Source organism: Oncorhynchus masou, chromosome 1 (assembly GCF_036934945.1).
Source record: "Oncorhynchus masou masou isolate Uvic2021 chromosome 1, UVic_Omas_1.1, whole genome shotgun sequence".
In the NCBI taxonomy this organism is placed as follows: domain Eukaryota; kingdom Metazoa; phylum Chordata; class Actinopteri; order Salmoniformes; family Salmonidae; genus Oncorhynchus; species Oncorhynchus masou.
In genome coordinates, this window is record NC_088212.1 from 3249626 (window position 1) to 3263368 (window position 13743).

Sequence of the window (13743 nt, forward strand, 5' to 3'; positions counted from 1 at the left end):
GATGAGTCTTCAATAAAGACTTAAAGGTAGAGACCGAGTCTGCGTCTCTCACATGCGTAGGCAGACCATTCCATAAAAATGGAGCTCTGTAGGAGAAAGCCCTGCCTCCAGCTGTTTTCTTAGGAATTCTAGGGACAATAAGGAGGACGGCATCTTGTGACCGTAGCGTATGTTTAAGGTATGTACAGCAGGACCAAATCGGAGAGATAGGTAGGAGCAAGCCCATGTAATGCTTTGTAGGTTAGCAGTAAAACCTTGAAATCAGCCCTTGCCTTAACAGGAATCCAGTGTAGAGAAGCTAGCACTGGAGTAATATGATCTATTTTTTTGGAATTTGAAATTGAAACAGGAAGCCAGTGAGGAATGATGTATACGGCCCAGTAGCTATACAAAGTGATTGAGTAGATTGCTGCATAGATTTCATGACTAGAAGCTCAAAAGATGAACACACAGTCATTTTCTTGGGGTCAAAATTTAAATTTGCTATTGTAAATGTTAGCAACACCTCCATCTTTGCAGGAGGCGCGGGGGATATGGTCACTAGTGTAACCAGGAGTAGAGGCCTCATTTAACACAGTAATTTAATGTTTCAGTAAGGCCAATCACATCAAGATTATGATCAGTGATTAGTTAATTGACTATAAGTGCCTTGGAAGTGAGGGATCGAACAATAATTAGCCCTATTTTGAGATGTGAGAAATCAAAATCTCTATCAATAAGGAGGTCTGCTGCCTGCACCCATTGTGGAGGAGTTAGAGCCCTGTTTTAGATGAATTACCATTCTGTCTATTTAAAATGTAATATTTATTGTAGATGAATTACCGTTCTGTCTCTTTGAAATGTAATAGTTGTTTTGGAGGAATTATCATTCCGTCTATTTAAAATGTAATTATTGTTTAAATAGACAAAATATTTCATGCTCATGATCATTTCTAACATTGATCTTTCTCTCCATTCAGGGATGAACAAAAAGCAACAGAAGGTTGCTTCAAAGGACCAAACTGCGACAAACAAGACCAACTTACATTTGCAGGTTAGCATGAGGACATTTACACTTTTGCAAGGTGTTGATGAAACAGAGGTAAAATGGAATATTCTGGGGAAAATTAACATTTTTATTCACTAGAGTTGTGTTCTTTTGCAGTCAACAAAGAAAGGACAGCAACCCCAGTTTTTGCAAAGTCGGAACCTAAAGTGCATAGCCTTATGTGAAGGTACGTATGTGCTCTGGGCTGGGGTTTGGGTGTCTCCGGAAGGTGGTGACTCACGACGCCAGGACAGCGGAGTCAATCACCACCTTCCGGAGACACCTGAAACCCCACCTCTTCAAGGAATACCTAGGATAGGATAAAGTAATCCTTCTCACCCCCCCCCCTTAAATGATTTAGATGCACTATTGTAAAGTGGCTGTTCCACTGGATGTAATAAGGTGAATTCACCAATTTGTAAGTCGCTCTGATAAGAGCGTCTGCTAAATGACTTAAATGTAATGTAATGTAAATGGGTCGTCACCAACTTCTATACTCCTTCTATACTCCTATGAGAATGGCGCCGGAGAAGATGGCTGCCGTTTTAAAGGGCTCCTAATCAATTGTGCTATTTCGTTTTGTTTTTTCGCATTGTTTGTAACTTATTTTTGTACATAATGTGTCTGCCACCATCTCTTATCACCGAAAAGAGCTTCTGGATATTAGAACAGCGATTACACAACTCAAAACTTTTGAGAACAGATGCCGATACAGGGGATGCAGATACGGGTGCCTTGTGAGAATATCGTCGGTGTGTGGGTAACCCACCTCTACCATCTATCCTATTGGCCAACGTGCAATCATTGGAGAATAAACTGTCTGAGCTCCGTTCAAGGCTATCCTACCAACGGGACATTGAAAACTATAATATCTTGTGTTTCACTGAGTCGTGGCTGAACGGCAACAAGGATAATATACAGTTGGCTGGGTTTTCCGTGCATCGGCAAGATAGAACAGCTGCCTCCGGAAAGACAAGGGGTGGTGGTCTGTGTCTATTTGTAAATAACAGCTGGTGCACAAAATGTTATATTAAGGAAGTCTCTATGTTTTGCTTGGCTGAGGTAGAGTATCACATGATACGCTGTAGACCACACTATTTACCAAGAGAGTTGTAGCCATCTATTTACCACCACAAACCGACGCTGGTACTAAGACCTCACTCAACCAGCTCTATAAGGCCATAAGCAAATAAGAAAATGCTCATCCAGAAGTGGTGCTCCTAGTGGCTGAGGACTTTAATGCAGACAAACTTAAATCCATTTTACCTCAATTCTACCAGCATGTCATATTTGCAACCAGAGGAAAAAAACTCTAGAGCACCTTTACTCCACACACAGAGACGTGTTACAAAGCTCTCCCTCGCCCTCCATTTGGGAAATCTGACCATAATTCTATCCTCCTGATTCTTGCTTACAAGCAAAACCTAAAGCAGGAAGTACCAGTGACTCGCCTAATACAGAAGTGGTCAGATGATGCAGATGCTATGCTACAGGACTGTTTTTGCTAGCACAGACTGGAAAATGTTCCGGGATTTCATCCGATGGCATTGAGGAGTACACCACATCAGTCATTGGTTTCATCAATAAGTGCATTGATGATGTCGTCCCCACAGTGACCATACGTACATACCCCAACCAGAACCCATGGATTACAGGCAACATAGGCACTGGGTTAGGGTTTGGGTTAGGGTTAGGCTAGAGATGCCGCTTTCATTGAACGGGACTTCAACCCTGACGCTTATAAGAAATCCCGCTATGCCCTCCGACGAACCATCAAACAGGCAAAGCGATAGTACAGGACGAAGATTACAGACTACCAAGGGAAGCCCATCCACGAGCTGCCCAGTGACACGAGCCTACCAGACCAGCTAAATTACTTCTATGTGTGCGTTGAGGCAAGCTACACTGAAGCATGAATGAGAGTACCAGCTGTTCTGGACGACTGTGTATCACGCTCCCCGTAGCTGATGTGAGTATGACCTTTAAACAGGTTAACATTCACGAAGACGCAGGGCCAGATGCATTACCAGGACGTGTACTCTGAGCATGCACTGACCAACTGGCAAGTGTCTTCACTGACATTTTCAACCTCTCCCTGACCCAGTCTGTAACAACGACATGTTTCAAGCAGACCACCATAGTCCCTGTGCTCAAGAACACTAAGGTAACCTGTCTAAATTACTACCAACCCGTAGCACTCATGTCTGTAGTCGTGAAGTGCTTTAAAAGGCTGGTGGTCATGGCTCACATCAACACCATCATACCAGAAATCCTAGACCCACTCCAATTTGCATACCGCCCCAACCGATCCACAGATGACGCAATCTCTATTGCACTCCACACTGCCCTTTCCCACCTGGACAGAAGGAACACCTACGTGAGAATGCTATTCATTGGCTACAGATCAGCGTTCAACAACGTAATGCCCTCAAAGCTCATCACTAAGCTAAGGACCCTGGGACTAAACACCTCCCTCTGTATCTGGATCCTGGACTTCCTGATGGGCCGGTAACGGTAGGTTACAACACATCTGCCACGTTGATCCTCAACACGGGGGCCCCTCAGGGGTGCGTGCTTAGTTCCCTCCTGTACTCCCTGTTCACCCACGACTGTATGGCCGAGCACGACTCCAACACCATCATTAAGTTTGCAGATGACATAATGGTGGTAGGCATGATCACGACAACGATGAGACAGCCTATAGGGAGGAGGTCAGAGACCTGGCAGTGTGGTGCCAGGACAACAACCTCTCCCTCAACAAGACAAAGGATATGATCTTTGACTACAGGAAAAGGAGGGCTTCAAGTTCCTTGGTGTCCACATCACCAACAAACTGACATTGTCCAACCACGCCAAGACAGTTTTGAAGAGGGCACAACAACGCCTATTCCTACCCAGGAGACTGAAAAGATTTGGCATGAGTCCTCAGATCCTCAAAAAGTTATACAGCTGCATCAGCTAGAGAATCCTGACAGGTTGCAACTGCTTGACCTCCAACCGCAAGGCACTACAGAGGGTAGTGCATACGGCCCAGTACATCTCTGGGGACAAGCTTCCTGCCATCCAGGACCTCTAGAAGGAGGAAGGCCCTAAAAATTGCCAAAGACTCCAGTCACTGTAGTCATAGACTGTTCTCTCTGTTACCGCACGGCAAGCGGTACCGGAGCGCCAGTTCTAGACCCAAAAGGCGTCTTAAATGGCGTTTTAATAAAAGGCGTCTTAACAGCCTCTAAGACTGCTGAACAGCTAATCAAATGGCTACCTGGACTATTTGCATTGTCCATTCCCCCCCCCCATTTTGTGCTGCTGCTACTCACTATTTATTATCCATGCATAGTCACTTACCGCTACCTCCATGTACATATTACCTCGCTTACCTTGACTAACCCGGTGGTACCGGTACCCCCTGTATATAGCCTCATTATTGTTATTTTATTGTTGCTCTTTTATACATTTTTTAAAACTTTGGTTTATTTAGTAAATATTTTTCTTAAAACTGCATTGTTGGTTAAGGGCTTGTAAGTAAGCATTTCACGTGTGACAAATGCAATTTGATTTGATTTGACAAAGTCATAAATCCCACACATTTCTTAAATGGATCTTCTTAAAATTTGATTTAAAACTAAACCTAACCTTAACCACACTGCTAATCTTTGTGGCTGTGGAATTTGACTTTGTGGCTGTGGAATTTGACTTTGTGGCTGGGGAATCTGACTTTGTGGCTGGGGAATCTGACTTTGTGGCTGGGGAATCTGACTTTGTGGCTGGGGAATCTGACTTTGTGGCTGGGGAATCTGACTTTGTGGCTGGGGAATCTGACTTTGTGGCTGGGGAATCTGACTTTGTGGCTGGGGAATCTGACTTTGTGGCTGGGGAATCTGACTTTGTGGCTGGGGAATCTGACTTTGTGGAATCTGACTTTGTGGCTGGGGAATCTGACTTTGTGGCTGTTGAATCTGACTTTGTGGCTGTTGAATCTGACTTTGTGGCTGTGGAATCTGACTTTGTGTCTGTGGAATCTGACTTTGTGTCTGTGGAATCTGACTTTGTGTCTGTGGAATCTGACTTTGGGGCTGTGGAATCTGACTTTTTGGCTGGGGAATCTGACTTTGTGGCTGTTGAATATGACTTTGTGGCTGTGGAATCTGACTTTGTGGAATCTGACTTTGTGGCTGTGGAATCTGACTTTGTTGCTGTGGAATCTGACTTTGTGGCTGCGGAATCTGACTTTGTGGCTGTGGAATCTGACTTTGTGGCTGTGGAATCTGACTTTGTGGCTGCGGAATCTGACTTTGTGGCTGTGGAATCTGACTTTGTGGCTGTGGAATCTGACTTTGTGGCTGGGGAATCTGACTTTGTGGCTGGGGAATCTGACTTTGTGGCTGTGGAATCGGACCTTGTGGAATCTGACTTTGTGGCTGTGGAATCTGACTTTGTGGCTGTGGAATCTGACTTTGTGGCTGGGGAATCTGACTTTGTGGCTGTGGAATCTGACTTTGTGGCTGTGGAATCTGACTTTGTGGTTGTGGAATCAGACTTTGTGGCTGTGGAATCAGACTTTGTGGCTGTGGAATCAGACTTTGTGGCTGCGGAATCTGACTTTGTGGCTGTGGAATCTGACTTTGTGGCTGGGGAATCTGACTTTGTGGCTGGGGAATCTGACTTTGTGGCTGGGGAATCTGACGTTGTGGCTGGGGAATCTGACTTTGTGGCTGGGGAATCTGACTTTGTGGCTGTTGAATCTGACTTTGTGGCTGTGGAATCTGACTCTGTGGCTGTGGAATCTGATTTTGTGGCTGTGGAATCTGACGTTGTAGCTGTAGAATCTGACTTTGTGGTTGGGGAATCTGACTCTGTGGCTGTGGAATCTGACTTTGTGGCTGTGGAATCGGACTCTGTGGCTGTGGAATCGGACTTTGTGGCTGTGGAATCTGACTTTGTGGCTGTGGAATCTGACTTTGTGGCTGTTGAATCTGACTTTGTGGCTGTGGAATCTGACTGTGGCTGTGGAATCTGATTTTGTGGCTGTGGAATCTGACGTTGTAGCTGTAGAATCTGACTTTGTGGTTGGGGAATCTGACTCTGTGGCTGTGGAATCTGACGTTGTGGCTGTGGAATCTGACTTTGTGGAATCTGACTTTGTGGCTGTTGAATCTGACTTTGTGGCTGTGGAATCTGACTTTGTGGCTGTGGAATCAGACTTTGTGGCTGTGGAAGCTAGTGAAAACCCTGGGCTGAAGCAACCACAGAACAACAGTGGAGATGTATTAACTGATGACATATATGTGAACTAAATGTTAATATATATGTTTATGTCCTTCTGTGCCTCTTCCAGTCATCACGTCCCCTGACCTGCACAAACATGGAGACATCTGGGTCGTCCCAAACACCGACCACGTCTGTACACGTTTCTTCTTCGTGTAAGTTGAACTGCTTTGCTTTATCTTGGCCAGGTCGCAATTGTAAATGAGAACTTGTAAGTATACGACCACATCTGTACATGCTTCTTCTTCGTGTAAGTATACGACCACATCTGTACAGGCTTCTTCTTCGTGTAAGTATACGACCACATCTGTACAGGCTTCTTCTTCGTGTAAGTATACGACCACATCTGTACAAGCTTCTTCTTCGTGTAAGTATACGACCACATCTGTACAGGCTTCTTCTTCGTGTAAGTATACGACCACATCTGTACAAGCTTCTTCTTCGTGTAAGTACACGACCACATCTGTACAGGCTTCTTCTTCGTGTAAGTACACGACCACATCTGTACAGGCTTCTTCTTCGTGTAAGTATACGACCACATCTGTACACGCTTCTTCTTCGTGTAAGTATACGACCACATCTGTACAGGCTTCTTCTTCGTGTAAGTATACGACCACATCTGTACACGCTTCTTCTTCGTGTAAGTATACGACCACATCTGTACACACTTCTTCTTCGTGTAAGTATACGACCACATCTGTACACACTTCTTCTTCGTGTAAGTATACGACCACATCTGTACACACTTCTTCTTCGTGTAAGTATACGACCACATCTGTACACGCTTCTTCTTCGTGTAAGTAGTAAAAACACGACCGTGTTCATACAGACAGTGGTGTTAAATTCATCTAAGCTGACTTTCTATATTTCCTTTCGACAAACCCAAAGAGACGTTTACATCTCAATAATATATCTGATACTACAAGCGAACATTTCAACTTTATCTCAGTTAGTAGGAGTGGTATTATTGTGTGTTTCTTCTGATCCAGCTATGAAGATGGTCAGGTGGGAGATACAAGCATCAACACACAAGACGCTGGCATCCATCGAGAGATCCTACGAGTCATCGGCAATCAGACTGCCACGGGATGAACCTTGCTGAAATGGAAATGTCCTTCGCATAATTCTGCTGCCGCCACCTCCCGGCTCAAAGCTGCATTTTTTGAGCTGCTGAAGCCTGTCGTAACACTTGTGTTTCCGACCAATGTAGAGAACACGTCAACAACTTAGCAAAAGTTTGAAATCTTCAAGGAAACCTTGATGAAATCAACAACACATATTTACAACTGAAACACAGCAAAACTCTTTTAGGGAAGAACACATTTTGCTAAGTTTATAAATACTATGAAGAATCCTGTTTTTCTGAAGACACGGTATGTCGCTGTTTGACTGCTTGGGACGACTTCATTTTTTTTTTTAATAGAGAACATTTAAAAAAAACGGTAAAACTCTTTGGTGAATATTTTGAGACTTCTTGCTCGTAGATGTGGGACCTTTTCAGCAAAAATAACGATTATGTTCCCTTCCTGTCTAGCAAAAAGGTCCCATCTATCTGACCTTATTTACTGTAAAAGAGTTGTATCTTTTCAAAATACAATGTACTTTATGTATACTGAAGGTGTTAATGTGCACTTCATTTTTCTTAATGTCATACATTTATTCTAACAACTGAGTCATAACCTGATAAACTAAAAAGCCCCCCCCCCCCCCTCCACTTGTATTTCCGACGGTGGTGTGATGTGTTGGTTACCATTCCGTGTCGACTGAGGGACAACAGCAATACGTTGAGTGGAATAGACACATCAGGCCAGGATTCTATCAGGCCTGCAGGGAGTTCTGGGTGTACTAGATCTGTCTTTCTCATTGAAAGCCACTCTTAAGACGTGGTAGATTGGTTCTGTGTGTGTTATTTCTATGTTTCCCGTTCTTAAATTACGTTTGAACGTCTTTTACTTTCGGTTTTGTACACCAGGTTGAAACAGCTGAAAATACAATATTTTTGGTTATTGAAAATATATTTTACAATATATTATCTACACTATACTTACTATGTTTTGTTACATAAAGGGAAATTAAGCAAACTATTAGAAATTTAGCAACTAGGAAATGAAAGAGCGATTTTCTGCACAGTGTACCGTTAAAGGGAATTTACCATTGAGCCGACATCTGGCGTGTTTACTTAGAAGGCCATCTCCTCGACATTACCTTTAAATGGTGCATCGCCCAAAAGGGCCGATTTGGATTGAAGTGTGTAAGAGCTTTCAACGAGACGTCATCAAACATGAGCAGAAACGTATGCTGTGTTAATTTAGGAAGTAGATCAGTTTCTTTCACATATCATACCAGGAAATGTATATATTGGTTTCTTCTCCTTTTATAGGGGGTCTACTGGTTTACAATAGCAAAGACTTTGACTCCAGTCAAGAATAGATACATTTGATAAATTCATAAATTCTGCACACTTACCACTCACAACCAGTTTAAATATAATAACACGTATTTAAAAAGCTATTCAGTATTACCACATGTCAGATTGATCTTTATACTTTGATTAAAACTATGGGTAGATGTGGATGTATAATCGGAGCCCCAATTAAAGAACATTTTAAAGCTGTTCCTTTTGTTTAGAGGGGGGATGTCTATACATACTAAGCATTAGTGTTTGCTGCTTGTCTATATATTTCTGTGCTTTTAAAGACCAATCAGATCCCAGCTGTGCTTTTAAAGACCAATCAGATCCCAGCTGTGCTTTTAAAGACCAATCAGATCCCAGCTGTGCTTTTAAAGACCAATCAGATCTCAGCTGTTCTTTTAAAGACCAATCAGAGCTCAGCTGTGCTTTTAAAGACCAATCAGAGCTCAGATACTATCCCTTGTGTTCACTGTAAATTATATATTTATTATGAAATTATGATGGTTTAAAGTAGACATTGATATTAGTCATATAGGACACCAACCACACTGAACATTGATATAGGTCATACTGGACACCAACCAATCTGATGAAAAATTACTGTAAATCACAGGTCATATTTTTTTATGCATTTTTTTTCAGCACTAATGATTTTACAGTTGTAATATATTTGACGTTATTGTAACAAATATAGCTAAATAAATACATTTACATAGTTTAGCAGACGCTCTAATCCAGAGTAATTTACAGGAGCAGTTACAATTCAGTGCCTTGCTCAAGGGCATGTCAACAGATTATTCACCCAGTTGGCTCAGGTAATTCAAACCAGCGACCTTTCGGTTACTGGCCCAACACTCTTAACCGCTAGGCTACCTGCCGCCCCACCGCTAGGCTACCTACTCTTAACCGCTTGGCTAACTGCTCTTATCCGCTAGGCTACCTACTCTTAACCGCTTGGCTAACTGCTCTTAACCGCTCGGCTTCCTACTCTTAAACGCTAGGCTACCGTCTCTAAACCTTCAGGTTACCTGCTCTTAACCGCTAGCCTACCTGCTGATTTACCACTAGGCTACCTTCTCTAAACTTTCAGGCTACCTACTCTTAACCGCTAGGCTACCTGCTCTTAACTGCTAGGCTACCTGCGCTTAACACCTAGGCTACCGGCTCTTAAATGCTAGGCTTCTTGCTCTTAACCCCTAGAATACCTGCTCTTAAACGCTAGGCTACCTGATCATATCCGCTAGGCTACCTGTGATTTACAGCTAGGCTACCTTCTCTAAACCTTCAGGCTATCTACTCTTAAGCGCTAACCTGCTATTAACTCCTAGGCTACCTGCTCTTAACCATTAGGCTACTTGCTCTTAACTCCTAGACTACCTGCTCTTAACCTCTAGGCTACCTGCTCTTAACCGCTAGCCTACCTGCTCTTAACCGCTAGCCTATCTGCTCTTAACCGCTAGTCAACCTGCTCTTAACTGCTAGGCTACATGCTGTTAACTGCTAGGCTACATGCTCTTAACCGCTAGGCTACCTTCTTTTTACTGCAAGGCAACCTGCCGCTCAACCGCTAGGCTACCTGCTCTTAACTGCAAGGCTTCCTGCTCTTAACCCCTAGGCTACCTGCCGGGCCACCGCTAGGCTACCTGCTCTTAACTGCTAGGCTTCCTGCTTTTAACTAATAGGCTACCTGCTCTTAACCGCTAGGCTACCTATTCTTAACTGCTAGGCTACCTGCTCTTATCCGCTAGGCCTCCTTCTCTTAACATCTAGGCTACTTGCTCTTAACCTCGAGGCTGCCTGCTCTTAACCCCTAGGCTACCTGCCTCCCCACCGCTAGGCTACCTGCTGTTAACCACTAGGCTACCTGCTCTTAACTGCTAGCCTACATCCTGTTAACTACTAGGCTACCTATTCTTAACTGCTAAGCTACCTGCTCTTATCCGCTAGTCTTCCTACTCTTAACCGCTAGGCTACCTGCTCTTAACATCTAGGTAACCCCTAGGCTACCTGCCGCCCCATCGCTAGGCTACCTGCTGTTAACCGCTAGGCTACCTGCTCTTAACTGCTAGGCTACCTGCTTTTAACCCCTAGGCTCCCTGCTCTTAACAGCTCGACTACCTGCTCTTAACCCCTAGGCTACCTGCTCTTAACCAATAGGCTACATGCTGTTAACTGCTAGGCTACATGCTCTTAACCGCTAGGCTACCTTCTTTTTACTGCAAGGCAACCTGCCGCTCAACCGCTAGGCTACCTGCTCTTAACTGCAAGGCTTTCTGCTCTTAACCCCTAGGCTACCTGCCAGGCCACCGCTAGGCTACCTGCTCTTAACTGCTAGGCTTCCTATTCTTAACTGCTAGGCTACCTGCTCTTATCCGCTAGGCCTCCTTCTCTTAACCTCTAGGCTACTTGCTCTTAACCTCGAGGCTGCCTGCTCTAAACCCCTAGGCTACCTGCCTCCCCACCGCTAGGCTACCTGCTGTTAACCGCTAGGCTACCTGCTCTTAACGCCTAGGCTACCTGCTCTTAACTGCTAGGCTACCTATTCTTAACTGCTAGGCTACCTGCTCTTATCCGCTAGGCCTCCTTCTCTTAACCTCTAGGCTACTTGCTCTTAACCTCGAGGCTGCCTGCTCTTAACCCCTAGGCTACCTGCCTCCCCACCGCTAGGTAACCTGCTGTTAACCGCTAGGCTACCTGCTCTTAACGCCTAGGCTACCTGCTCTTAACTGCTAGCCTACATCCTGTTAACCACTAGGCTACCTATTGTTAACTGCTAAGCTACCTGCTCTTATCCGCTAGTCTTCCTACTCTTAACCGCTAGGCTACCTGCTCTTAACATCTAGGTAACCCCTAGGCTACCTGCTGTTAACCGCTAGGCTACCTGCTCTTAACTGCTAGGCTACCTGCTCTTAACCCCTAAGCTACCTGCTCTTAACCAATAGGCTACCTGTTCTTAACCGCTAGGCTACCTGGTTTAAACCACTAGGCTACCTGGTTTAAACCACTAGGTTACCTGCTCTTAACCGCTAGGCTACCTGGTTTAAACCACTAGGCTACCTGCTCTTAACCGCTAGGCTACCTGGTTTAAACCACTAGGCTACCTGTTCTTAACCGCTAGGCTACCTGGTTTAAACCACTAGGCTACCTGCTCTTAACCGCTAGGCTACCTGGTTTAAACCACTAGGCTACCTGTTCTTAACTGCTAGGCTACCTGGTTTAAACCACTAGGCTACCTGCTCTTAACCGCTAGGCTACCTGGTTTAAACCACTAGGCTACCTGTTCTTAACCGCTAGGCTACCTGGTTTAAACCACTAGGCTACCTGTTCTTAACCGCTAGGCTACCTGGTTTAAATCACTAGGCTACCTGTTCTTAACCGCTAGGCTACCTGGTTTAAACCACTAGGCTACCTGTTCTTAACCGCTAGGCTACCTGGTTTAAACCACTAGGCTACCTGTTCTTAACCGCTAGGCTACCTGGTTTAAACCACTAGGCTACCTGCCACCCCAAACATAGAAGACATTGAAGGCAAATGAGCAACATGTTGTTTTATTGCATCATTCATTGACCAGTGATTTCATATTAATATTTTTTCAATATCTGTCTTGGAACAGTAATGTGATCCTGGTGGATGTTGATGTTGTGATATTACATATGTTATATCATGCTAACAACAGTGTTGAGAACGGATGTTACATCTGCTATTGTCACGGCTTTCGTTGTGGGAAGGAGGAGCGGACCAAAAAGACATCCAACATAGAATGCCCACTCAGATCACACCATGACCAATCAAAACATAGAAACATACAACGTAAACTATGGCCAGGGCGTGACTATATTTACTCTTGAAACACATTCATATACCAAACATTGTCAAAGATATGTTGTTTTTTTTTTACTTCAGATTTGTTTTAAATATGCATGTTGTGTTAATGGATGAGAAATGATGTACTGAAAAGATATTTACTATTTGTGAATGATGGGATTATAATTTGATGTCTAATCCATTCATTATTGATTTAAATTCATGATCACGTTTGTATTTTAGCTACGGTAACACAGTATCATGAATCTCATGAAAGAAGGAGGAGCATATTGTTGAACTGGGGGCGGGAACAGAATTCAGAAGGAACTCAGACGTTTAAAAAAAATCTACAGTTTCCGGAAAATCTAAATCAGTTGAATGGAGACCAATACCAATATAATGGTCGGCAGTATATCTCCTTCGATCCACTTTGTGATTGAGTGTTTCTGTTGATCTGGATGTCTTTGTAGTTTCTGCACAATTATATATGATTATTATTATTATATATTATTATTTATTATAGTGAATAAAAGTATTCTATGATTGTGCCATTTAGCGTTTGGTGCCTTATAGACGTGTGGATTAATGGTAATATATTACAATACATATGGAATATATTGTTAGTATCACCACAACAAGGAGGCCAAATATTTTATTTATTTGAGTTTTTATGGTTTTTTCTTTATTTTGCAAATTACTGGAGCTTTTTTGGGGGAGAGGGGGGGCTGCTTATGTACTTGTTTATGTTCATTAAATTTCAAACTTGCTGAAAAACCAGAATTTATATTTTACTGGTGTTGTTTCTTTACTCAGATTAGTGTAAACCACAATTCCACCTTCATATGTATGTGTGTGTATGTAAAGTAAACTTTATACATGTGTAACGGCGTTCTTCGTTTGTCGCAAGAAAGTCGTACCGAAATGCAGCGTGTTGGTTACTCATGTTTTTTAATGAAGAAAAACGGAACGATACATGAAATAACTAATAAATACAAAAAAACGACAAACGGACCGTGAAACCTAAGTACAGCCTATCTGGTGAAACTACACAGAGACAGGAACAATCATCCACGAAATACCAGCGAAACCCAGGCTACCTAAATACGGTTCCCTATCAGAGACAACAAGAATCACCTGACTCTGATTGAGAACCGCCTCAGGCAGCCAAACCTAAACTAAACACACCCCTCATCAACCACAATCCCAATGCCTACAAAAAAACCAATACGACAAC

At 43.4% G+C, this 13743-nt stretch overlaps 1 protein-coding gene across 1 annotated transcript in view; it reads left to right on the forward strand.

Annotated features, from left to right (window-relative positions):
- The window catches only part of LOC135509164 (protein mono-ADP-ribosyltransferase PARP8-like), a 130891-nt gene extending 117608 nt beyond the window's left edge, over window positions 1-13283 (forward strand). Inside the window, exons 25-28 of the mRNA XM_064929629.1 lie at window positions 960-1033; window positions 1145-1214; window positions 6363-6447; window positions 7282-13283. Of these exons, the coding sequence (XP_064785701.1) occupies window positions 960-1033; window positions 1145-1214; window positions 6363-6447; window positions 7282-7384 (332 nt within the window). The 3' untranslated portion in view covers window positions 7385-13283. The remainder of the gene's footprint in view (window positions 1-959; window positions 1034-1144; window positions 1215-6362; window positions 6448-7281) is intronic.
- Window positions 13284-13743: the final 460 nt, after the last annotated feature.